The sequence below is a fragment of the Oncorhynchus mykiss genome, chromosome 4, assembly GCF_013265735.2.
Source record: "Oncorhynchus mykiss isolate Arlee chromosome 4, USDA_OmykA_1.1, whole genome shotgun sequence".
Lineage (NCBI taxonomy): Eukaryota > Metazoa > Chordata > Actinopteri > Salmoniformes > Salmonidae > Oncorhynchus > Oncorhynchus mykiss.
This window is the reverse complement of record NC_048568.1, coordinates 4230210-4257719: the sequence shown is the minus strand read 5'-3', so window position 1 is coordinate 4257719 and position 27510 is coordinate 4230210. Positions and strand designations below refer to the sequence as shown.

Here is a 27510-nt window from a genome sequence, read left to right as displayed (position 1 = left end):
AAAACAGCTACGAAAAATACAAATAAACTCTCTAGGTAGATAGTGTGGTCTACAGCTTATCATGAGATACTCTACCTCAGGCGAGCAATACCTCGAGACGTCCTTAGATATCGTGCACTAGCTGTTATTTACAAAAATATATAGTCCACCTCCCCTCCCTCCTGCTGGTACAGCGTATAATATACAGCGTGACATTCGTCACCAAGATGGCATAGCAGTCAGACGTCCGGCTCGGACCGGAACATACTGGACCTATTATTCTCTCCATGTCCCTGGATTTCAACCGTAAGCTCTGGACATTTATACCTGGATCTCGCAGCTAGCTAGATGCTATCTGTGTGACTATCGGCTTACGTCGATCCCGGAGCAAACATCAATTATTCCGGAGCTAGCCAGCTGAAGAGTTCCATCAGCCACTCCTGGGCTACAATCACCTATCCGGACCCGTTTTACTGCTAACACGGAGCCCCACCGGGCCTTCACAACTGTACTACCAACGTTATCTGCCCGAGGGAGTTATCCAGCTGGCTCCTCCGTCGCGGTGTTACCTGAAAGCCCATCTGCGGCCCGCTAATCGTTAGCTGTCTTATTGGTTGCTATCTGAAAAGATCTATCGGACAATAAAAACAAAAAATTATTCATGGGCCTCTATAACTATATCTATTTTTTTGCGAATTGGATTGATCCCCTCTACCACACGGAACCCCACTAATCCTACCGCCGGAAACGCACGAGGTGGCTAAAAACAGACCTCCATCCTGTGCTAGCTTGCTACCGATGACCCGGCTAGCTGTCTGAATCGCCGTGACCGCAACCAACCTCACTACTCACTGGACCCTTTTGATCACTCGACTAAGCATACCTCTCCTTAATGTCAATATGCATTGTCCATTGCTGTTCTGGTTAGTGTTTATTGGCTTATTTCACTGTAGAGCCTCTGGTAGCCTTGGTTTAATGCATGTTAACATTAGAAGCCTCCTCCCTAAGTTTGTTTTATTCACTGCTTTAGCACACTCTGCCAACCCGGATGTTATAGCTGTGTCTGAATCCTGGCTTAGGAAGACCACCAAAAATTCTGAAATGTTCATCCCTAACTACAACATTTTCAGACAAGATAGAACTGCCAAAGGGGGAGGTGTTGCAATCTACTGCAAATATAGCCTGCAGAGTTCTGTCCTACTATCCAGGTCTGTACCCAAACAATTTGAACTTCTACTTTTAAAAATCCACCTTTCTAAAAACAAGTCTCTCACCGTTGCTGCCTGCTATAGACCACCCTCTGCCCCCAGCTGTGCTCTGGACACCATATGTGAACTGATTGCCCCCCATCTATCTTCAGAGCTTGTGCTGCTAGGCGACCTAAACTGGAACATGCTTAACACTCCAGCCATCCTACAATCTAAGCTTGATGCCCTCAATCTCACACAAATTATCAATGAACCTACCAGGTACCTCCCTAAAGCCGTAAACACGGGCACCCTCATAGATATCATCCTAACCAATTTGCCCTCTAAATACACTTTTGTCTTCAACCAAGATCTTAGCGATCACTGCCTCATTGGCTGCATCCGTAATGGGTCAGCGGTCAATCGACCTCCACTCATCACTGTCAAAAGCTCCCTGAAACACTTCAGCGAGCAGTTCTTTCTAATCGACCTGGCCGGGGTATCCTGGAAGGATATTGATCTCATCCCGTCAGTAGAGGATGCCTGGTTATTTTTTAAATGCCTTCCTAACCATCTTAAATAAGCATGCCCCATTCAAGAAATTTAGAACCAGGAACAGATATAGCCCTTGGTTCACCCCAGACCTGACTGCCCTTAACCAACAAAAAAACATCCTATGGCGTTCTGCATTAGCATCGAACAGCCCCCGTGATATGCAGCTATTCAGGGAAGCTAGAAACCAATATACACAGGCAGTTAGAAAAGCCAAGGCTAGCTTTTTCAAGCAGAAATTTACTCAAAACTAACTCAAAAAAGTTCTGGGTCACTGTAAAGTCCATGGAGAATAAGAACACCTCCTCCCAGCTGCCCATTGCACTGAAGATAGGAAACACTGTCACCACTGATAAATCCACTATATAATTGAGAACTTCAATAAGCATTTTTCTATGGCTGGCCATGCTTTCCACCTGGCTACCCCTACCCCGGTCAACAGTACTGCAACCCCCACAGCAACTCGCCCAAGCCTTCCCCATTTCTCCTTCTCCCAAATCCAGTCAGCTGATGTTCTGAAAGAGCTGAAAAATCTGGACCCCGACAAATCAGCCGGGCTAGACAATCTGGACCCTTTCTTTCTAAAATTATCTGCTGAAATTGTTGCCACCCCTATTACTAGCCTGTTCAACCTCTCTTTCGTTGGAAAGCAGCTGCGGTCATCCCCTCTCTTCAAAGGGGGGGACACTCTTGACCCAAACTGCTACAGAGCTACATCTATCCTACCCTGCCTTTCTAAGGTCTTCGAAAGCCAAGTCAACAACCAGATTACCCACCATTTCGAATATCACCATACCCTCTCTGCTATGCAATCTGGTTTCAAAGCTGGTCATGGGTGCACCTCAGCCACGCTCAAGGTCCTGAACGATATCTTAACCGCTATCGATAAGAAACATTACTGTGCAGCCGTATTTATTGATCTGGCCAACGCTTTCGACTCTGTCAATCACCACATCCTCATCGGCAGACTCGACAGCCTTGGTTTCTCAAATGATTGCCTCGCCTGGTTCACCAACTCCTTCTCTGATAGAGTTCAGTGTGTCAAATTGGAGGGTCTGTAGTCTGGACCTCTGGCAGTCTCTATGGGGGTTCCACAGGGTTCAATTCTTGGACTGACTCTCTTCTCTGTAAACATCAGTGATGTCGCTCTTGCTGTTGGTGAGTCTCTGATCCACCTCTACGCAGACCACACCATTCTGTATACTTCTGGCCCTTCTTTGGACACTGTGTTAACAACCCTCCAGGCACGCTTCAATGCCATACAACTCTCCTTCCGTGGCCTCCAATTGCTCTTAAGTACAAGTAAAACTAAATGCATGCTCTTCAACCGATCGCTGCCTGCACCTGCCCGCCTGTCCAACATCACTACTCTGGACGGCTCTGACTTAGAATACGTGGACAACTACAAATACCTAGGTGTCTGGTTAGACTGTAAACTCTCCTTCCAGACCCACATCAAACATCTCCAATCCAAAGTTAAATCTAGAATTGGCTTCCTATTTCGCAACAAAGCATCCTTCACTCATACCCTTATAAAACTTTGGCGATGTCATTTACAAAATAGCCTCCAATACCTACTCAACAAATTGGATGCAGTCTATCACAGTTCCATCCGTTTTGTCACCAAAGCCCCATATACTACCCACCATTGCGACCTGTACGCTCTCGTTGGCTGGCCCTCGCTTCATACTTGTCGCCAAACCCACTGGCTCCATGTCACCAACAAGACCCTGCTAGGTAAAGTCCCCCCTTATCTCAGCTCGCTGGTCACCATAGCATCACCCACCTGTAGCACGCGCTCCAGCAGGTATATCTCTCTGGTCACCCCAAAAAACAATTCTTTCTTTGGCCGCCTCTCCTTCCAGTTCTCTGCTGCCAATGACTGGAACGAACTACAAAAATCTCTGAAACTGGAAACACTTATCTCCCTCACTAGCTTTAAGCACCAGCTGTCAGAGCAGCTCACATATTGCTGCACCTGTACATAGCCCATCTATAATTTAGCCCAAGCAACTACCTCTTTCCCTACTGTATTTATTTTATTTATTTTGCTCCTTTGCACCCCATTATTTTTATTTCTACCTTGCACATTCTTCCACTGCAAATCTACCATTCCAGTGTTTTTTACTTGCTATATTGTATTTACTTTTCCACCATAGCCTTTTTCTGCCTTTACCTCCCTTATCTCACCTCATTTGCTCACATCGTATGTAGACTTGTTTCTACTGTATTATTACTCCATGTGTAACTCTGTGTCGCTGTATGTGTCGAACTGCTTTGCTTTATCTTGGCCAGGTCGCAATTGTAAATGAGAACTTGTTCTCAACTTGCCTACCTGGTTAAATAAAGGTGAAATAAAAAAATAAAAAATAACCAGTCAGCTGTATGTTGATAATGTTGTTTAGCCACGACTCCGTGAATCATAAGATATTACAGTTTTGAATGTTCCTTTGGTAGTTTAGTCTTCCGCGTAGGTCATCAATTTTACTTTCCAAAGATTGCACGTTTGCTAGCAGAATGGAAGGAAGTGGGTTTTTTTTTCGATCGCCTACAAATTCTCAGAACGCAGCCTGCCCTTTGGCCCCTGTTTCTCCGCCTTCTCTTCACACAATTAACGGGGATCTGGGCCTGTTCCCGGGAAAGCAGTATATCGTTCACGTCGGGCTCGTCGGACTTATTAAAGGAAAAAAATGATTTTGCCAGTCCGTGGTGAGTAATCGCAGTTTTAATGTCCTGAAGTTATCTTCGGTCATAAGAGACGGTAGCGACAACATTATGTACAAAATAAGTTTAAAAAATAAGTTCCAAACAACGCAAAGAAACTATCAAAAAAACACAATTGGTTGGGAATACGTAAAACGTCAGCCTTGCTCTCCGTCTTAAAGATGGTTATACCATGCTCCACATTGGATCCCAACCTCCCTAAACAAATTGATGTTTATAATGTTTGTTGTCTACTTGATTTCCAGTAAGGTCTCGTTAGTTTGTTTGGACACAGATACTTAGCTCATAATGTGTAGAGATCTGTTCCTTGATGTATAAGCTATTGTACAACACACAGAGCTAATTTCCTTTATTCAGGACATTTAGAATGACAACACATTACAGAGTAGCCTAGTGGGATTATTCACAAAATTACCTGGTGATCAGGTTATGAAATGTCATGACAAAGACATTTTAGTTTCCATGTTTCACCAAAAATATTACATGATTTATAGTCCTAGGTCTATGTTGTTAGGTGAAGTAATGGGCCAATTTGGCATACACAACGTGTACAAACACTCATTGTCAGGCTAATGGAAAAGCTATCCAAAAAGCATTTTACTTGTTGAAGTATAAAGCAGTTGATTTGCGGCAATAACACAAACATTATATTAAACAGGAGATTCAAACAAGCCTTACAATTATAATCCAACGTTGTAATATTCAGAACACATTGTGGAAAAACTAAAACCTTCGTACAAAACTAGCGGTTTCCACATTAGCAGGGAGGAGTTTCTACAACCAAATTGCCTGCGCATTGTCCTCCTGACAATTTTTACAAACACAGAAAGGGGCCCATATTTTAGACCAATAGTTGTCTGGCACACTGCTTAGGATTTCACAAATGTATTATAACTGAACAGTCATCGATGTTACTATTAATGTGAAAACAAGACAAAATATGACTTGTTGCTAACTTGACTGTCTTAATTGTCAAATAATTGAACAGACGTCAATTGTTGTACAACTTCATGGGTACGCTCTGGGCATCACCTTTCACCTCAAATAAACAATGGATTTCTGCTGTTGTGGACCTTTAACCATCTGTCTGACTTTGTTGTTCACTCAGGAGAGAGACGGGACTATCGTGGATCATCTGGGGAGCCTCAACAACCTCATGATGCTGACGAGGCAGAGAAGAGTCTCTCCAGATCAGAACACCTCAAGAAACACCAGCAGAGACCCACAGGAAAGAACTCTCACTGCTGCTCTGACTGTGGGAAATGTTGCAAATATTCATCAGACCTTAAAATACACCAGCGAGTACACACAGGAGAGAAATCTCACCACTCTTCAGATTGTGGGAAAAGCTTTTCAACATCACAGATTTTGAAGCTGCACCAGAGAACACACACACAGGAGAGAAATCTCATAGCTGTGATCAATGTGGGAAGAGTTTTACTCAGTCAGGCTCCCTGAAATCACACCGGAAACTACACACAGGAGAGAAACCTTATAGCTGTATTCAATGTGGGAAGAGTTTTACTACATCTAGCAATCTGACTATACACCAGAGAACACACACAGGAGCTAGATCATTTAGTTGTAATCAATGTGGGAAGAGTTTTGTTCAGTCTAGCGATCTGACAGTACACCAGAGAACACACACAGGAGAGGAACCTTTTAGCTGTGATCAATGCGGTAAGAGTTTTATTACATCTAGCAATCTGACTATACACCAGCGAACACACACAGGAGCTAGATCATTTAGTTGTAATCAATGTGGGAAGAGTTTTGTTCAGTCTAGCGATCTGACAGTACACCAGAGAACACACACAGGAGAGGAACCTTTTAGCTGTGATCAATGCGGTAAGAGTTTTATTACATCTAGCAATCTGACTATACACCAGCGAACACACACAGGAGCTAGATCATTTAGTTGTAATCAATGTGGGAAGAGTTTTGTTCAGTCTAGCGATCTGACAGTACACCAGAGAACACACACAGGAGAGGAACCTTTTAGCTGTGATCAATGCGGTAAGAGTTTTATTACATCTAGCTATCTGAATATACACCAGCGGACACTCACAGGAGAGAAATCTTATAGCTGTGATCAATGTGGGAAGAGTTTTATTACATCTAGCAATCTGACTATACACCAGCGAACACACACAGGAGAGAAATCTTATAGCTGTAATCAATGTGGGAAGAGTTTTAATACATCTAGCCATCTGACTACACACCAGCAAGTACACACAGGAGAGAAGCTTCACCACTGCTCAAATTGTGGGAAAAGCTTTTCAACATCACAGTCTTTGAAACTACACCAGAGAACACACACAGGAGAGAAATCCCATAGCTGTATTCAATGTGGGAAGAGTTTTACTACATCTAGCAATCTGACTATATGCCAGAGAACACATACAGGAGAGAGATCCTTTAGTTGTAATCAATGTGGGAAGAGTTTTGTTCAGTCTAGCGATCTGACTATACACCAGAGAACACACACAGGAGAGAAATCTTATAACTGTGATCAGTGTGACAAGAGATACTCTGATAAAATATCTCTGATCAAACATCAGAAAATACATGGAGTTGTTTCATGATATCAATTAAATAATGTCACAATGCAGAATGTTTTTAACATTGTAGTAGGAGTATTTTAAGGAATCTCACAATGTAGAACCCTAAATGTTAAACCCCATTCAATTGATTTCAGCATGATTTGGATATTAGCCTCTGGAAAAATCCAGGGTCTGAATTGAATGAGTACTATTTATGTGATTTAACAAAAAGTGACTAACACAAAAAGAGCTGTGTTTCAATTACCATGTTGGTGACCCACTTGAATCAAAATGCAACACTTCAAAATGTAACTAGCTGTTTACCACGTTGGTGACCCACTGGAATCAAAATGCACACTTCAAAATGTAGCTAGCTGTTTTCTACAAATTGTCCTCTAACCAGTGATGTACACATTATTCCCAGATTATGTGGGGTTTTTGAGCTATTAGTTTTTACATCTCCCTCCTCTCGCACAATTGATTTCAACATGATATCGATGAGTGATGACAAATAAGTCTTGTGTTCCTTTGTTTCGCGACCCCTAAATTTAAATGCATCACTCCAAAATGTAGCTGACTGTCTTGTTTTATGATTCCATGCATCACCATTAAGTGAATTGTTGCCAAAGAGGTGTACATTTGGTTTTGATATTTCATATTTACAATTCATGTAACATTTAGTAATCATAAATATTTATGCAACCAACTGACAATTTTCGGGTATAATTATATTGACATTGTTGCCCTGCTTTTATAATCTCAGGGTTAATTCCGAGTGAACCCTTAAAAGAGAGAGAAGCCCCGCAGTGAGGTGGAAAGTTACTTCGGATATTGCAGGAGTTTCCTCTTGATATCAGACATGTCCGTGGTAAGGACAACTTGGTTGCTGTGTTTTGCGTTTAGCCAGTGCGTTACCATGGATCCCAATTGATTTTGACTGCACGTTTTTCTGTATTGGAGATTAGTTTTGTTTGGGCTCGTTTCAAGGAGACCAGAGTTCTAGAAGCAAACCATTACATTGTCGAAAAATATTTTGAATTACATGTTTTTTTTTAAATATATATATTTTTTGTTGTCAGCGAGGTGTTACAGGCTTTGGTTTTTCCATTTATGTTTTGAGGTTGGACTTTTAATGCTTATAGCTCGTAGGGTGCACTGATTGTCACCTCGTTAGTCAGTATGTGTTACTCCTTGCTGGCTTGTCCATCTTGTTAGTGGGAAGGTGTTTCACCTGAGCTGGTCCAAGTTCTATTTAAGAGTGTCTGGCCTGGTGCTCTAGTTGTCTTGATAGATGTGGAGCGGCAACACCTTTAGTTGCGCTACGTTTTTGGTTTGCTTCCTGTCTTTAAGTTTGGTGTGGGTTTTTCTTTTGTTTGACTCTTCTTCGGCAGATTTAGTGGGTCTCATGGTGGGTGTCTTTTAGGTCCCAGTTTTTGTTACTCGTCAACATTCAGAGCCCCTCCTAAAAAAGAAGCCTACATTTTAATCAATGCTCATTAGTCTGTTTTTTTTATCTTATGTTTGTGTACTAAATATTTGTTTATTTTCATATTTTTTTCCAATGAAGCCTTTGTGTTGCATCCATATCTGAAATGTGCTGTATAAATAAAGCTTGATTTGAACATATTGTAAGACAAATGAACCCAATGACCAACCAATCAAGACTTACGTCAAACCAATGAACAAATATGTGTAACAACAACACGTATCTTGGTCCATCTTAGTATGAAAAACAGTACCAATCCCACTTTTCCAGCCTGCTGAAGGTGTGGTGGAGTGGTAAACACCACCCCTGGCTCTACCAGGGGCTTGAGGTAGTCTCCCACAGCTCTGCTTATGTTCTGTGGCCTTGCCGTTCCATTTCTTGACTGCCCCTGTAACACAGAAAGAAACACATTTAGTCATATTATATTAAACACTCAAAGTAATGGATATGGAGCATCTTTGGCCTCAGTTACACCTAGCACCTAAATGTGACTTCTGTCATCTGATCACGCAGAGCTGCATTAGGTTCAGATCTACCAGGATGGGCCTTTGACATTGTCTGGACACGGTCAGGCCACTGAATATGCATAAGCGGTGTGAATGAGTGGGGAAAAGTACCTTTGACACAAATTACCTTCATAATAACAAAGAACAAATGTGTGTGCCTGAGGGGAAATTAACTTTCATTCAGCTAAAACGGATGAGAAATTACACCAATATCAGTGGTCAATTTGCACTAATGTAAATAAACATAGATGGAACATACTAGCTTTTGCTTTTGTGATGAACCACTAAGGCAACATAAATATTTACCATCTAAACCATGTGTGACCTCTCACCTCTCTGGCTGTAGAAGTGTTCTTCCTAACCAGTTCCTCAACAGTTCTCTGACAGCTCCACCCTCACTGGGTCTTCAGGGGAGAGGAAGGCTGAGGAGGGATGGAAAGATGACTGGATCAGTCAGTCAATAAAGTGTAGAGCTGCTGTCTAACAAAATCACAATTTTAGTAGTTCATTACAGTAAATTAGGCTTCATGACTGCTGAATACCAACTATCAATCACTTAGATCATGTATTTTCAGGTAGAGATACAGTGCCTTGCGAAAGTATTCGGCCCCCTTGAACTTTGCGACCTTTTGCCACATTTCAGGCTTCAAACATAAAGATATAAAACTATTTTTTTGTGAAGAATCAACAACAAGTGGGACACAATCATGAAGTGGAACGACATTTATTGGATATTTCAAACTTTTTTAACAAATCAAAAACTGAAAAATTGGGCGTGCAAAATTATTCAGCCCCTTTACTTTCAGTGCAGCAAACTCTCTCCAGAAGTTCAGTGAGGATCTCTGAATGATCCAATGTTGACCTAAGTGACTAATGATGATAAATACAATCCACCTGTGTGTAATCAAGTCTCTGTATAAATGCACCTGCACTGTGATAGTCTCAGAGGTCCGTCAAAAGCGCAGAGAGCATCATGAAGAACAAGGAACACACCAGGCAGGTCCGAGATAAAGTTGTGAAGAAGTTTAAAGCCGGATTTGGATACAAAAAGATTTCCCAAGCTTTAAACATGCCAAGGAGCACTGTGCAAGCGATAATATTGAAATGGAAGGAGTATCAGACCACTGCAAATCTACCAAGACCTGGCCGTCCCTCTAAACTTTCAGCTCATACAAGGAGAAGACCTGTGAGACACACCAAACATGTGGAAGAAGGTGCTCTGGTCAGATGAAACCGAAATGGAACTTTTTGGCAACAATGCAAAACGTTATGTTTGGCGTAAAAGCAACACAGCTCATCACCCTGCCCACACCATCCCCACTGTCAAACATGGTGGTGGCAGCATCATGGTTTGGGCCTGCTTTTCTTCAGCAGGGACAGGGAAGATGGTTAAAATTGATGGGAAGATGGATGGAGCCAAATACAGGACCATTCTGGAAGAAAACCTGATGGAGTCTGCAAAAGACCTGAGACTGGGACGGAGATTTGTCTTCCAACAAGACAATGATCCAAAACATAAAGCAAAATCTACAATGGAATGGTTCAAAAATAAACATATCCAGGCGTTAGAATGGCCAAGTCAATGTCCAGACCTGAATCCAATCGAGAATCTGTGGAAAGAACTGAAAACTGCTGTTCACAAATGCTCTCCATCCAACCTCACTGAGCTCGAGCTGTTTTGCAAGGAGGAATGGGAAAAAATGTCAGTCTCTCGATGTGCAAAACTGATAGAGACATACCCCAAGCGACTTACACCTGTAATCGCAGCAAAAGGTGGCGCTACAAAGTGTTAACTTAAGGGGGCTGAATAATTTTGCACGCCCAATTTTTCAGTTTTTGATTTGTTAAAGAAGTTTGAAATATCCAATAAATGTCGTTCCAGTTCATGATTGTTGTTGATTCTTCACAAAAAATACAGTTTTATATCTTTATGTTTGAAGCCTGAAATGTGGCAAAAGGTCGCAAAGTTCAAGGGGGCCGAATATTTTCGCAAGGCACTGTACATCCTTGGGACATCCCTAGCCCGTTGAAGTTGACATTTAAAATGGTTAACGTATGGTTTAGGGTAGGGATGTCCCAAGGATCCCGGATAGCATTGACCATTGTGCATTATTCTCTTTTACATAGCAGGTGATGGGTTGAAAATATGAAATATCCTTATTATGTGAATTTGAATGGAACAATAATGTATGTTGATGCTAATATGATGTACAATATTCCATGATGTTTCTATATGATAACAATAGTGTAATATGTTTAATATGCAATATACTCTTTTTTTAACACTTTCACTAATTCATTTTAATTAACTTAATCGTTATGACACACCCCTCTCTACTGTCATTGGTTACACTAATTGCACTGTTTGTCTACATAACCTGGTTCAAGTATTCATGACATTACCCCGAGGAAGGCACAGTGATGCCGAAACGTTGGTAAATACCCATTAAATTGCTGGGAGTTTATAAATGGAGTGTGCGACTTTCTTTATTTTGATAGTTTATTCGCCGTTAGTCAGCACCTCCACACAAACTATTTTTCTGGGTGTGAGCCAGCTCATGTTTTTAAAGGCTAAGTAACAAAACATCTGCCACGCTGATCCTCAACTCAGGGGTGCGTGCTCAGCCCCCTCCTGTACTCCTTGTTCACTCATGACTGCACGGCCAGGCACAACTCCAACACCATCATTAAGTTTTCCGATTCCATAACAGTGATAGGCCTGATCACTAACAACGACGAGACAGCTTATAGGGAGGAGGTCAGAGACCTGTCCGTGTGGTGCCAGGAAAAGAACCACTCCCTCAAAGTGATCAAGACAAAGGAGATGATTGTGGACTACAGGAAAAGGAAGACCGAGCACGCCCCCATTCTCATCAACGGGTAGAGAGCGTCAAGTTCCTTGGTGTCCACTTTACTAACAAACTATCATGGTCCAAGCACACCAAGACTATCGTGAAGAGGAGACAACGCCTATTCCCCCTCAGGAGACAGAAAAGATTTAGTATGGGTCCTCAGATCCTCAAAAGGTTCTACAGCTGCACCATTGAGAGCATTGAGAGCAACCACTGGTTGCATCCCTGCCTGGTATGGAACTGCTCTGCCTCCGACCGCAAGGCACTACTTAGGGGAGTGCGTACAGCCCAGTACATCACTTGGGCCAAGCTTCCTGCCATCCAGGACCTCTATACCAGGCAGTGTCAGAGGAAGTCCCCTTTGTTACCGGTACCGGTACCCCCTGTATATAGTCTAGCTATTGTTATTTAACTTCTACTCTTTAATTACTTGTTCCTTTTATTTCTTATTTTAATTTGTACTTTAAAAAAAACTGCATTGCTGGTTAGGGGCTTGTAAGTCAGCATTTCACTGTAAGGTCTACACCTGTTGTATTCAGTGCATGTGACAAATAACATTTGTTAGACCAGGCTCATAGTTCAGAATGAATGACTGACTGCCTAGTTCAACGTCAGTTCACCGTCTCATCTCATACTGGATTGGAGCAGCAGCTGATTGCCCGGTTCAACTTCAGTTCACCGTCTCACCTCATACTGTATTGGATAACTGTATTGGCATAACGTTACATGTACAATACTATCCCCTGTTGGAAACATGACATGTACAATACTATCCCATTTTGGAAATGTTACATGTATGCCCCCTTGTGGAGGGAAATTAATAGCTTAGAAGAACCTCCCCAACTCCTCTCACACTGGGAATACCTCCCCCCTACTCCTTTCATACTTGGAAGAACCCCCTCCCCACCAATTCCTCTCATACTGGGAATAAACCCCTCCCCCCCAACTCCTCTCATACTGGGATGAACCCCCCCCAATTCCTCCCATGCTGGGAATACTCCCCCCCCCCCAACACCTCTCATACTGGGAAGAACCCCCCCAACTCCTCTCATACCGGGAAGAACCCCCCCCCCCATGCCTTAAGGGCATGTTTCATTTCAAATGTAGTGCCCGGATGGAGAAAATCCAGTAAGCGTTTTATAGTTACATTGTTAGGGTAAGTTAACCTAAAGTGGACACACTCCAATCAGTTTCTGAGACAATTGCCCGTAATCGATTATACACACATACAATTCAGCATATTTTCATATATTCACAGAATCCATATAAAATGTAAGAAATTCTTAGGTACTCACAACAACCATGCACCCCCCCCCCCGCCTCAACAGTTCTCTATCCTCCCAGAATCCACGGCAAAATCAAGCCTCCCAGAAACTATAGACCTTCCGCTGCTTTCTAAAATATCATCCCGCTCTCAATACCACCCCGTGATATCCTATGATGGGCAGTGAAGGAACCCCAAGATAAAGTTATATCAAAGGTTATTATCCAAATGTCAATCATCTGATTAAGCATAGATCTCTGTGAGGAACTATAGATCTCTAGGAGGAACACAACTGTCATATCACAGTCACACAATGCTATTCCCAAACATACCTAGTCAATTAGTTGTTTTTCAACAATATTTTAACCTGCAGAAATATTTCCACATTTCTTTGTGGTCTCCCTGAGATCCCAATTTAGAGGGATCTCTCGTGCACCATTTACCCAGGTTGTTAGGAGCGGTCACCAAGTGAAGATTCACATCCCTGTCGCCAAATGTGGTGGTTAATTTCTTAAATATCAAATGAGGAGAGACAAACTTATCACACAAGTCAGAGTTATTCTTAAACTAAATCTTTAATCACTTAATAATGGAGCAGGTCAAGACAACACACAAATATAAAGTGAATCAATTGAGTCCTCTACGATAATGATGGCTGGTCGACGAATCACCCCCAGATGAGCCACGATACAAAGGTCTTTTACAGCCAAGATACACCCCTTTCAACCTACATGACGAACAACAGATGTATAGAACGGGTCACAAGATTAAGATTTGTATGAAAGATACTTATTATTCTCAGCAGACAATATCTGCTGTAAAAACAGTATTCTTTGTGTAGAGACCAGGGTCTGGCCCTGAGGTTGTCTCTCCCTGGTACCAAATAGAACAGAAACATTAACTCATGCTCTGGAATGCTGTCTCTTTAGGTGTTATCACCCAAAAGATATTGTACATCTCCGGTCAGTGTTTTCTCCTAGAGGCCCATCCTTAGTAGAACACACAGACACAATAGTTATAAGAACCCTCTATTCTGTTGCATAAAACAACCATTTGAGGCAATAAAAGTATTATAACATAATCTTGCAGTTTTGCACTCAGTGTCCACGGAAAGTTGACTAGTAACAACAACTGGGACCTAAAAGACACCCACCATGAGACCCACTAAATCTGCCCAAGAGGAAAACAAAATAAAAACCCACAAACTAAGAAACAAACCAAAACGGTAGTGCAACTAAAGTTGTTGACTCGCCACATCTATCAAGACAACTGGAGCACAGGGCCAGACACTCTTATTAAATAGAACCTGGAACAGCTCAGGTGAAACACCTTCCCACTAATGAGATGGACAAGCCTGCACAGGTGTAACACATACTGCCTAACGAGGTGACACCAATCAGTGCGTCCTACGAGCTAACGAGCTAATGAGATATATGTGCTAAAATCCAAACCTCAAAACATAAATGGAAAAACCAAAGACTGTAACACCGTAAGAGAATGCTTACAACCAACAGAAAACAACTTCCATTTCACATTATAATCAACTACAATGCTTCAACTTCACCAATATAAACATGGTGTCACCTGACTGTCAATATTTAAAAACAAGAAAAAAAAATGTTTTCCCCATTAGCTTCTAGAACTCTCGTCTTCCTAAAACTCACTAGCTTCTAGAACTCTCGTCCCCTTGGAACGAGCCCAAACATAACTCATCTCCAATACGGAAAAGCAAAATAAATTGTGATCCATGGCAACTCACTGGCTAAATGCAGAACATACAATTTTTTGACTGCCCACCCTTGAGACAATCAGCAACCAAGTTGTCCTTACCACGGACATGTCTGATTTCAAGAGGAAACTCCTGCAATATCTGTAGTTACTTTCCACCTCACTGCGGAGCTTCTCTCTCTTTTCAGGGTTCACTCGAAAGGCATGTTGTTGGATCGGGGCCCAGTCCCCAATGTCATGCTCTTTTACATTTGGGTTGGCACATCTGAGAATGAACCCTGATATTCTAAAAGCAGGGCAACAATGTCAATATAATTTGTCCCCAAAAATTGTCAGTTGGTTGCATAAATAATCATGATTACTAAATATTACATGAATTGTAAATATAAAATATCAACACCAAATGTACACCCCTTTGTTCATATGTATTGGCAATAATTCACTTAGGATATGCCCCCCCCCCCCCTCACCTAAAATGACATACCAAAATGTAACTGTCTGAAGCTCAGGCCCTAAAGCAAGGATATGCATATTCGTGGTACTATTTGAAAGGAAATACTTTGAAAGTTGTGGAAATGTGAAAGGAATGTAGGAGAATATAACAGAAAAGATCTGGTTAAAGATAATACAAAGAAACAAACAACCGTTTTTTGTAAAAAAAATTGTACCATCATCTTTGAAATGCAAGAGAAAGGCCATAATGTATTATTCCAGCCCAGGTGCAATTTGGATTTTGTCCACTAGATGGCAGCAGTGTGTGTGCAACGTTTTAGACTGATCCAATGAACCATTGCATCTCTGTAAAAATGTATCAAGACTGCTAAAATGTGCCTAATATGTTTGTTAATATGTTTTCATGTTCAAAATTATGCACTCTCCTCAAACAATAGCATGGCATTCTTTCACAGTAATCGCTACTGTAAATTGGACATTGCTGTTAGATTAACAATAATTTAAGCTTTCTGCCAATATCAGATTATATCCATGTCCTGGGAAATGTTCTTGTAACTTACAACCAACCGTATGCTAATTGCATTAGCCTACGTTAGCTCAACCGTCCCATGGTTTGGTGCAGCATGGAATAATAAAAACATGTATCTTTTGTCAGGCTGGATGTTTGAAATATGAGTAGGTGATTTGAGACATGCTTCTTCAGTAGTGGCAGGTAGCCTAGTGGTTAGAGCGTTGGGCCAGATCACGAAAGGTTGCTGGATCTGAATCCCGGAGCTGACAATGTAAAAATCTGTCGTTCTGAGCAAGGCAGGTAACTTGCCGTGGACGTTGATTAAGGCAACCCCCCGCACCTCTCTGATTCAGAGGGGTTGGGTTAAATGCGAAGGATGCATTCAGTTGAACAACTTCCCTGCAGACAATTAGCGTCAAATTTTGTCAAGAAATACTGGAGTGATGTAAGATTGTTAATAAAATGGACTATTGGCCAATTTATTATTCTGCGTCCATGTGTATAGGCTGCAAGTACGTTGAAATTAAGTTGTTTTAAAGTCATTGACAAAAATCACATAATTTCAACTAAAACCTAACGCATATTGGTCAACAACATTTTGCTATTTTGGTGGGATAGCCCCAATGTCAAAACACAGTTTTAACGTGTCCAAATCAATAACCAATATGCAGAAACAGGTTGTGATATATTGAAAACATAACATGTACAATATAAACAAACATCTGCCACAATAATCATATTACTTGTATTTTTTAAACAAGCACCTTATAAACTGCACAAGCACCAGAAACACTGTTGTTTTGACGAGTAGCAATAAATCCCTGATTTCGATTAGGGGGGAAATCAGGTTGTACGTGCTGTTGAAACTAACACAGCTAAAAAAACAAATGGAAATGGGAGATATCTGTTACCTCACTGGTTAGAGGACAACCTGCAGAAGACAGTCAGCTACATTTTGGAGAAATGGAACACTTATTTGTCATCACTCATCAAACTAACAGCTCAAAAACCACACAGAATCTGGGAATAATGTGTACATCACTGGTTAGAAGACAACTTGTAGAAAACAGCTAGCTACATATTGATTCAAGTGGGTCGCCAACACGGTAAGTGCAACACAACTCTTTTTTTGTTAGTCACTTTTTGTTAGACCACATAAATAGTACTCTTCCATTTCAGAGCCTGGATTTCTCCCGAGGCTAATATCCATATCACGCTGAAATCAATTGAACAGGGGGCAAACGTTTAGGGTTCTACATTGTGACTTCATTAAAATACTCCTACTACAATGTTAAAACATTCTACATTTTGAGATTTTATTTAATTGATATCGTGAAACAACTCTTTCATGTATGTTTTTTCTGATGTTTGATCAGAGATCTTTTGCTAGAGTATCTCTTGTCACATTGATCACAGCTATAAGGTTTCTCTCCTGTGTGTGTTCTCTGGTGTATAGTCAGACTGCTAGAAGTAACAAAACTCTTCCCACATTGATCACAGCTATAAGGTTTCACTCCTGTGTGTGTTCTCTGGTGTGATATCAGGCTGAATGACTGACTAAAAGTCTTCCCACATTGTTTACAGTTATACGGTTTCTCTCCTGTGTGTGTTCTCTGGTGTTTAGTCAGACTGCTAGAAGTAACAAAACTCTTCCCACATTGATCACATCTATAAGGTTTCTCTCCTGTGTGTGTTCTCTGGTGTGATTCTAAACATCCTGAAGAAACAAAACTCTTTCCACAGTCAGAGCAGCTAAAAAGTTTCTCTCCTGTGTGTGTTCTCTGGTGTTTAGTTAGACTGCTACATGTAAGATATCTCTTCCCACATTGATCACAGCTATAAGGTTTCTCTCCTGTGTGGATTCTTTGATGAATTGTAATGCCTGCTGAGGAGGTGAATCTCTTCCCACAGTCAGAGCAGCAGTGAGATTTTTTCCCTGTGGGTCTCTGCTGGTGCTTCTTGAGGAGTTCAGATCTGGAGAGACCTTTCTCTGCCTCGTCAGCATCATGAGGTTGTTGAGGCTCCCCAGAGGATCCAAGATAGTCACGCCTCTTTCCTGTGTGAACAGAGTCAGGCAGATGGTTAAAGGCCCACAACAGCGGAAATCCATAGTAAAATGTGATGCCAAAAGCGTAGCCATGTTGTACAACAATTGACATCTGTAATGAATGTTAAAATTATTTGACAATTGTCTTAAGACAGTCAAGTGAGAGTGAGTGAAGTTCTAGTTTGTCTTGTTTTCACATTAGTAGTAACATCGATGATTGTAGGCCAGAAATAAGTTATTCAAGTTGTTGAAATCCTAAGCACTGTGCCAGACGACTTTTGGTCTCCAATATCGGCCCCTTTCTGTGTTTGCTAAAATTGCAGCACGAGGGCGATGCGCACACAATTTGATTGCAGAAACACCTCCCTCCTGATGAGGAAACCGCTAGTTATGGATGTAGTATATCTGCCTGGAGCAAAAATGGTGAGCGAAGATTTTAGATTTTCACAATGTATTCTGAATATTACAGCGCACTATCAGCGCAAGATCAGGAGTGCTACTCAAGGAAACTCACATTAAGCTCTGTGTCTATTCACTAATTCACTCATGAGGTTTTAAGTCCCCTGATCTGGAAAATCTCTTTTCACATTGGAAGCGGTGGTATGGCTTTTCTCCTGTGTGTATCCTCTCATGGCGTTTTAGGTTCCCTAACCAGCAAACTCTTTTCACAATGGGAGCAGTGGTGTTGTCTCGCTGGTTTGGGTGTCTCTGGGTCTGGTTTCCCTGAAGGACTCTTCCTGCTGTCATAGTGAGAGTCTGGTCTCTCTCCTGCCAAAGACAAACAGTATCTAGTTCAAAAGACACCTGAATTAAACCTCCACATGATAAAACTCTCTTCCTATGAGGTGTAATCTAGACTATATCCCTCAATAAAAGAGCAGAACTGGTCATCACAGAAAATAAAAATAAAATTTTAAAAATGTTTAAAAAAAAGTTTGGACATGTAAGAGTATAGCTTCCGTCCCCTCGCTCGAACCAGGGACCCTCTGCACACATCAGCAACATTCACCCATGAAGCATCGTTACTCATCGCACTTTGCTCTTTCAGTGCAAGGGGAACCACTACTTCAAGGTCTCAGAGCAAGTGACGTCACCGATTGAAACCCTTTTAGCACGCACCACCGCAAACTAGCTAGCCATATCACATCGGTTACACTCACCCCCCTTTTGACCTCCTCCTTTTCCGCAGCAACCAGTGATCCGGGTCAACAGCATCAATATAACAGTATAGCGAGTGAAGTCACCGATTGAAACGCTATTAGCGCGCACCACCGCTAACTAGCTAGCCATTTCACATCAGTTACAGACATACCTGCTCATTCAAGGGTTTGTGCCCCACTGTACACATGGTTAGCAGATGTTAATGCGAGTGTAGCGAAATGCTTCAGAATGCTGTGGTAGCCAGACAGGTGTGTGCTTTTCCAAATCATGTCCAATCAACTGAATTTACCACAGGTGGACTCCAATCAAGTTGTAGAAACATTTCAAGGATGATTAATGGAAACAGGATGCACCTGGACTCAATTCCGAGTCTCATAGCAAAGGGTCTGAATACTTATGTAAATAAGGTATTCGATTTTTCTTTATAATAAAATGTGATTTTTTTTTCTAAAAACCTCTTTTCCCTTTGTCATTATGGGGTATTGTGATGTCATTATGGGGTATTGTGTGTAGATTGATGAGGATTTGTATTTATTTAATCCATTGTAGAATAAGGCTGTAACGTAACAAAATGTGAAAAGACTTTAGTGACATAAATAAGGGGTTAAAAACATGTTTTTATTCTCTCTCAGATAGAGGACAGACACTTCAGAACAAACTTCATTTAGATTTTTTGGGGGAAACAATGTTACTATGGTTACTGTTGTTCCATGTTGTGAATGTTATCTAATGTGTTACTATGGGTTACAGCAGTATGGACTAATAATTGTGTCTTACAATTCAAAACCAGAAAGACAAATTATCCTTGGAGGGTGTTTCTACAGGACTATACTGGGGAAGCCCTTCATGTTGGAGGGTGTTTCTACAGTACTATACTGGGGAAGCCCTTCATGTTGGAGGGTGTTTCTACAGTACTACACTTTTTCTAAAGAGACTCACTTATATCTTCACCACAAACCCCTCCCCTTCTTCTTGTCTCAACATTTTAAATTATACTCAAGAGACATTATCTTCACACCAATTTGAAATGCTTGTCACTGACAGCCGCAACTCAGTAATCAACGAGGCCTATTGCCACACACACTACCCAAATAGGCATAAGCCTACAAGCTTGTGATTTGAAACCATACACAGCTATTTTTTTAAAGAAGCTAATGATCCCTGATTCCTCTGTGGCAACGTCACGCTTTCTGGTAAAGGATTTTCTTTCTTTCTGTATAGACAGGAGTTATTATATAATTTGGGCAAATTTATCTCAATTTATTTACCTGTTGGACCCACCACTATGCCATTTCTCTCCTGTTCTATTGGACCCATCACCCTGTCATTTCTCCACTGTTCTATTGGAGACCCACCACTATGTCATTTCTCTCCTGTTCTATTGGACCCACCACTGTGTCATTTCTCTCCTGTTCTATTGGAGACCCACCACTATGCCATTTCTCTCCTGTTTTATTGGTTTTCATATCAACTTTATTTCGTTGTCCAGAAGCCAAAGGCACAATCCTAGTTGGTGCAGCTTTAGACTCCCCCTCTTTTTAAGTTCCTAAAAGAGATTTTCATCTGTCAGATATTAACCTTAATCAGGTGGACTGTATAGAACGGTGTGTTCATCTCTGTCAGATATGAACCTCTACCAGGTGGACTGTATAGAACGGTGTGTTCATGTCTGTGGATTACAATGGATGACAATAATAAGAAGTATACCCAAAGAAAGGGGAGGCGGGAGCTAGAGAATCCGCAGTGGCGCTTTGTGGACAACGACTCCCCTTGTTTGGGCGGAGAGACATCTTGTTATTATATCCATAATCTTTGGTGTAGCCAAGCCAACCCAACTCTTACATGGCACTATTGGGGAGCACGGTGTGCCGTAAAACATCACTACACGCCGTGCCCCCCAGTCTGCGGTCAGCAGATAGACCCTCCTTAAATATATATGTTAAGTCACTTTTTAGAAACAAAACGGAAAAAACAAGGGGCAGCTTGCTCTCTGCGCCGTCTGATTCTAGACATATCGGTCCTCATCCTAGGGCCCTTCATTGAAGAGGTATTGACGAGCCAACTCCGAATATCCAAAGTTAAATGCAGATTTAAGGCGGTACTTACTGGTGTTAATCAGATATCCTATCTCCTCTTCTTCATCTTTCAATGTGACAGTAATCTCCCCTTCCTTCTTCACTCCAAAAACTGCATCCTCCTCTTCTTTTACTGTAACAACCTCCTCTTTGACTCCGAACGAGTCTTTCTCTTCTTCTTTCACTGTAACAGCCTCACCCTCCACTTGTTTTTGTATTTTGACATCCTCTTCCTCCTCTTTCACGACAACGTTCAGCCACAGACCCTCTTCCTCCGTCCAGCAGACTTCCTCTTCTTTAACAGGAGGGGAGAAGTTTAGGGAGCTCATGTTCGGAGATGTTAGTTAGCTAGCTAGCTAGCTAGCTATCATTAGTGACCATGCTAGTGCTAACTTACACAGCCAGCTACTATAGCTGACTAATAAAAAAATACGTAATATTAAATTAAATAGGTTAACAAGTAGATACGATAGAAGTGTGTCTAAAACATATTAGCTAATATACGCCGAAAGCGTATAAACAGCTGGAATCTTTCGGCTATGTTGGCTAGCAAGCTACCGAGGTGGTTGACGAGCTGTTTATGAAGAACCATCCCCTAGATTATACGTCACGCTAGCAGCGTCGCATGAAAGACGCATATCGCCGTCTGCTGACTGGAGTGGGAAACGCAGTTGAGGATCATATTTTATTTTCAAACAAAGATTATTTTAAATGAGCTTAATTCAATAATACCATTATATTGAGACATACAAGACAGGAATGTGTTGATTGATTAGTGCGAATAAAACATGTTTACCACAGCATATTTAAGGCAGTTTTATTAAGTCAAATTAGCAGCTAGCTACTGTGGATCTATTCTAATCCTACAAGGTGTAACAATACCTCATACAGATGTATATAATGAACAGACTAGGTCTATACTGCTCCGACATGGTGTAACAATACATCATGTAGATGTATATAATGAACAGACTAGTCATCTAGCGGGCTTGTTAAATTAGCATTAGCCTAGCTAGCTAACATCTCCGACCATGAGCTCACTAAGTTACTCTCCTCCTGCTAAAGAAGATGATGTCTGTTGGACGGAGAAAAGAGGGAATGTGGCTGAACGTTCTCGAGAAAGAGGAAGAGGTGGATGTCACAATACAAAAACAAGTAGAGGGTGAGGCTGTTATAGTGAAAGAAGAAGAGAAATACGTTTCAGTTAAACAAGAGGAAGACGCGTTCAGAGTGAAAGAGGAGGATGTTACTGTTAAAGAAGAGAAAAAGGAGGAGGGGGAGATGAGTCACATTGGAAGAAGACGAGGATGAAACTGGATATCTGGGCTCGGTTTCCCAATGGCATGTTAAGGCATCCAATGGTTCTAACGATAAACGGGCCCTGATTAACACTAGTAAGTACTGTCTTAAAAACAGAGGCACAAACTCTGCCGTTTTTGAACTGATGTGTGGTGTTACAGGGGAAATATGCAATAATAATTCCATATTTAGACTTTTTAAAATTAGTTATTTATAGCCATTGATTCTTGAAGAATATAACATGCCTCATGAGCTTAGTTCAACTCTTTACCCCATCAGAACCCCAAATAGGCTTTTTTTACTCCAATGTTTAGAAACAATTTAAATGATAAACAAACACTGTAAACACTCAACATGGTTAAAACTATGTTGAAATCATGGATGGTCAGTCCTTGCATCCGTAGGTACGTCTATGAATTTGAGAGTAGTTACATTTATCCAGCCCCATCATCATCTTATTACCAAAACAGTGGTGGAATGACAGCTTTGTTATTGTATGAACTGCAGATTGGTTGATAGATGTGCGGCTATTTTATAGGGGTAAACTAGGATTTAAATAGCAAAAAATTGTCAGCCCTGAGACTTGGTTGAGGAATGGGGACTGGAGAAATGTAACCACTCTCAAATTTATAGAGAAAGCTATTGTAGCAACCTTAACTCAAAACCTAGCGACCTCGTTAAGAAGTTCAGACATCTTGGCGTAACAGTTATAAGGTGTTGGCTTGACAGTTGCTGGACCCAGGTTTCAGTCCAGCTCAGGGCTACCCCTTGAATTGCCTTCACTATAAATACAAGGGCTGGCCATCCATAAGGTCAAAATGATCATTTTAACCAGGTTTTGAGGCTATACAGTGCTTTTTTTTTTTTTTACAAACAGTGGTGTTATACATGCATATGTTTTGGTTTCTGGTGGGGTGAAACATTTGAGGCATATAAAAGTTATATTCTTCTCAAGAATCAATGGGTATGAAGTAATTGGGTCTTTCTATAACTGCCAGTGTAGATTTCCTGTGGGGGTAAAATTGTTAGAGCTGTTTATAAGTCATTAGCAGTGTTCGAATATTCATACTAACCGTACTATTTGTGACGGGAATTGAGTATATAGTATGCTTATTGGTCATAGTATGATGTAGGTCGTGTGCCATAAGTTCCCGGGTGTCGTACTAAATTCGCCGCAATATGACGTATTTTAGGGCCCACAATGCAATTCTTCCATAAATGGGCGTAGCTTCACATAGTTTTCAGATTTCAAGAAAATTACGGAAAATATGCGGCTGAGGTCCAACGAGAGCCTATACAAATTCATCGCTTTAATTATGACAAATGTTAAGAAAAGGTTGAGCAATGTAATAAAGTAATAACTTTTCAAATAAGTTACCTTACACGCTATTTTGGCTAACAATTTGTTAGCATGTTATTACAGCATTATGTACCGGTATGTTAACTAGCTACCTAACGTTAGTTGGCTACTTAAACATCAAACTTGCCAGTATATTAACTATATTCTATCTAACTAACTACCCAACGTTTATTGACTTGATTATTCCCGTCATTCTTAGCTAAATGGTATAGTCGTTGTGCGTTCTCAATGGACATTCGGGTGCTTTCATAAATTCGCTCTGGCTAACCACTCCGATTTCAGAGTACTCGTCTGAGTACCAGAGAGCAGAATAATGAATTTACTAGCTCAACACCCGTTGAATATGTCCAGGTGTCAGTAAACGTAGGCAAAAAGGAGCAAATAAATGTTTTCCAGCAGTACAGTTACAGTTACCAACGCTCTGGCTAACATGAAAACTGCCTAACCAGCTCTGCTAGGGCAAGTAAAATGGTCAGAGTCTCGATTGTGTCTGGAAGTAGTAGCAAGCTAATGTAACAGTTGTTAAAGTACTATGTGAATTTCACCAGGTTCATATATCAACATGTTGTGTTGATTTGTTATTCATGCCTGCATCCTGGAAGAAGGGGAGTGTGTCCTTACGTTTTGCCCGGCGTGCTCGTGCTCAAATCATGTTGATGCACTGAGAGAGGTAGGCACGCTTTTTCTGTCTTCAGAAAGGTTTGATTCTTTTAAGTACAAAGTCATACACACAGTGTTTTGTTCATGAATAATGATGTATATTTAGAGGTTACTCATAAGTGGATGGTATTGTTAAGATGCACTTGTAATTGTACTTTTTAGGATGATATCAACATTCTGAATTCAACATGTGGTTAATAGCTAGCTAAGGTATTAGCAGGCTATTGTATGTGTGAACGATGGCTAGCTCCTCGAATGATCCCAGTGCCTCCTATTGTGCATCTGTTGTAGAAAGAGGCGACGATTCTCAGAACAGATGTGCTCTACAAATGTTTTATTTCCTTTTGGATGCAGGTATGTGGTTTTATCAATGTAAAATATGTTATGTATAATAAGGAGAGAGTGTATTAATTTTTGTATTCCAAAATCATTTCGATGCACTGAGAGAGAAAGAGGCGACGATTCTCAGAACAGATGTGCTCTACAAATGTTTTATTGCCTTTTGGATGCAGATGCAGAGAGCCAGTTCTGCTTGATTAAAACTACCTGATCTCCAAAGTCCACGTTCATAGTCTCTATCAACCACACACAACGCAGAGTTACAGCGGTGCAGTATAGCACCGGCTACACTAAGGTCAGAACGGTCAAATCAACCTAACTCCTCGGCCGAAGCGGCCAGTGGCTCCGAGAGAGAAACGGGATGAATTTACAAACAGACAATCTGACAACGGTCTGAATTTATGAAGCACTCTGGTATTCAAGATTGAATTTAAAAACACACCCGAAGTCGTAAAATGTCCAATTAGTAATGTGTTATGCTAACTAGCTCGCAAGAGGTTGCATAGCAACAGCATAAACTTCAGGCAGACCGGAGAAGAGCGCTCAACTGAAAGGATACGGTTCGGTTACAGTATACTACAATTAACTAATAGCATGTAGTATATACTCATTAAGTATATAGTTACAGTATACTAGGTCAATGAAATCCGTGCCTGGTTGGAAGTCCCGCATTCCACAGGTGATGAGCGTCAGGCTCAGAATCATTCCTTCAATTATCCCGCTCTTCACCTCGGTGTGAACAGGAACAATTCATACTACTAAAACAAACAATTGGAACATGGGACTGTCTTAAGTTGCTCCAACTAAATTGACCCTTGGTGGTAGAGCGTGATCACCCCCTGGACTTTGTGTGGTTCTCATAGTTTCCTAATCACAAACAATATCCTGGCTTTAACAATGAGTAAGATGGCTAAAAATGAGACCTAGACAATGAAAGTTAAGACCTACGTAAAGTTGGATTTATATTCACACATTCAGACATTGGCCAATATAATTACATTTGTAAAAATCAATAACTAATTCATTGATTGTCACAAATATTAAACTAGGTATGATTTATTATATAAATGTCTAGCATACTTTTACAACCTGTTTTGAATAAAAATTCCAGTTTTTATTTTATAGAAATACATAATCTATAAAATGCCATTTAAAAGCGGTATAAATCAATAACTAATTCACCATTTGTTACAGAAAATTAATAATTAAAAGTTAATTTGTGGAATTTCTTTCCTTAATGCGTTTGAGCCAATCAGTTGTCTTGTGACAAGGTAGGGATTTCTCACTTTCTAGTAGGCTTATATTGAAGATATGGCAAATAGGAGTGGCAATGTCGTCTGCTATTATCCTCAGTAATTTTCCATCCAAGTTGTCAGACCGCGGTGGCCTGAAAAAGAAATGGAGAACCTCACACTCTAGGAGCTCAGATGCAATCATTTAATAACCTGATACCAATGTTTTCACAGACAAGCTGTCTTCATCAGGGTATAATGACAAACACTGCGTGTAACTGGTTTGTGTCAAAGGACACACACATGTGTCTGTAATCATGTCCGATTGTGGCCTGATATCATTGGTTAATTTACAGATATAAGTAGAACGTGTAAAAACATAAATGGATAGCATACGGTCATAGATACAATTTGGCTACATAGACCTACAAACATTTACAATGAATAGCAATATTACAATAATGGCTATGTTGAGACCGACGGGAGCAGGGCTCTTTAAATTAAAGATCCAGGCAACCTCTCGTTTTAACAATAAATTGTCGAGGTTACCCCCTCTCCTAGGGAGGGTGATGTGTTCGATGCCGATATAAATGTAGGGACGAAATCAAGGGGTTCGCTTCCAAAACGTTCTAAGATAAATAACTGCCTTAGTGGTGCATGTGATAACACCTTTGATTGGGATCCGTTTCCCTGTTTGGGGGTGTTTTTGGAGGATCTATATTTGTAAGTGCCATTGCATTGAGCACAGCCATTACACTTGTAGTTTCCATCCGGGAGAGGCGCAAATAGACGTTGTATTTTGGGGTGGTATATGAGAGTTTACCAATCGATCTCTGAGATTTCTTCCCCGTGAGAATACATTACCGATACTGTCATCGTATCTTATGTGCCAATGTTTGTGAACGATTCCCTTCATTTGTTCACAGCACTTTGAGTAGCGGGTAGTTTTTGCTGTGCTTGAAAGAGAATTTATTGATTTTTGTACCCCCTCTCCTCTGTCGAAATCATTTGCAAATTATTTTGATTCAAGTGTGAGACTCTCCTTTAGTGTTTGTTATTAGGTCTATGTTATTATTAGGGGAAGTTATGGGTCCTACAGTAGGTCTATGTTATTGTTAGGATCTTCCAGTAGTTATCGATGTTACTACTAATGTGAAAACAAGACAAAATATTACTTTTGTTGCTCAATTGACAATTAAGACAATTGTAAAATAATTTAACAGGCGTCAATTGTTGTACAACTTCATGGGTACGCTCTGGGCATCACCTTTTACCTCAAATAAACAGTGGATTTCTGCTGTTGTGGGACTTTAACCGTCTGACTTTGTCGTTCACACAGGAGAGAGATGTGACTTTCTTGGGTCCTCAGGGGAGTCTCAACAACATCATGATGCTGAAGAGGCAGAGAAGAGTCTCTCCAGATCAGAACACCCCAAGAAACACCAGCAGAGACCCACAGGAAAGAACTCTCACTGCTGCTCTGACTGTGAGAAGAACTGCAAATCTAAATCAGAACTTAAAATCCACCAGAGAATCCACACAGGAGAAAAAC

At 41.0% G+C, this 27510-nt stretch overlaps 2 protein-coding genes and 1 long non-coding RNA gene across 4 annotated transcripts; 2 read left to right on the top strand and 1 right to left on the bottom strand.

Moving 5' to 3' along the window:
- Positions 1-5731: 5731 nt before the first annotated feature.
- LOC110521023 (zinc finger protein 33B) lies at positions 5732-8037 on the top strand (the record flags this gene model as incomplete). Its single annotated transcript, XM_021598459.2, has 1 exon — positions 5732-8037. A coding segment is annotated over one exon (1296 nt), but the record flags the coding sequence as incomplete, so codon positions are not given.
- Positions 8038-16374: 8337 nt separating this feature from the next.
- Positions 16375-21651, bottom strand: LOC110521943 (gastrula zinc finger protein XlCGF17.1). 2 transcript variants are annotated; one of them, XM_036975497.1, is made up of 3 exons: positions 21100-21651; positions 18347-18600; positions 16375-17841 (listed from the first exon to the last, which is right to left on the bottom strand). In XM_036975497.1, the coding sequence occupies exons 1-2, from the start codon at positions 21395-21397 to the stop codon at positions 18461-18463; spliced, it is 438 nt and encodes a 145-aa protein (XP_036831392.1). In that variant the 5' UTR covers positions 21398-21651; the 3' UTR covers positions 16375-17841; positions 18347-18460. The 2 variants fall into 2 exon arrangements, with proteins under 2 accessions (XP_036831392.1, XP_021455594.2); XM_021599919.2 differs by lacking the exon at positions 18347-18600.
- A 2556-nt stretch (positions 21652-24207) lies between these two features.
- On the top strand, positions 24208-24943 carry LOC118964425. The gene is made up of 2 exons (XR_005051453.1): positions 24208-24397; positions 24679-24943. It is a non-coding gene; the product is annotated as an uncharacterized LOC118964425 (long non-coding RNA).
- Positions 24944-27510: the final 2567 nt, after the last annotated feature.

Excerpts from the sequence above, each read along its gene's own strand:
- LOC110521943 (XM_021599919.2), bottom strand. The coding sequence starts at position 21,397 with ATGAGCTCCCTAAACTTCTCCCCTCCTGTTAAAGAAGAGGAAGTCTGC. Across the intron at positions 17,842-21,099 it reads AGGATATCTGATTAACACCA|GAAAGAGGCGTGACTATCTT; the intron begins GTAAGTACCGCC and ends CTGTTCACACAG.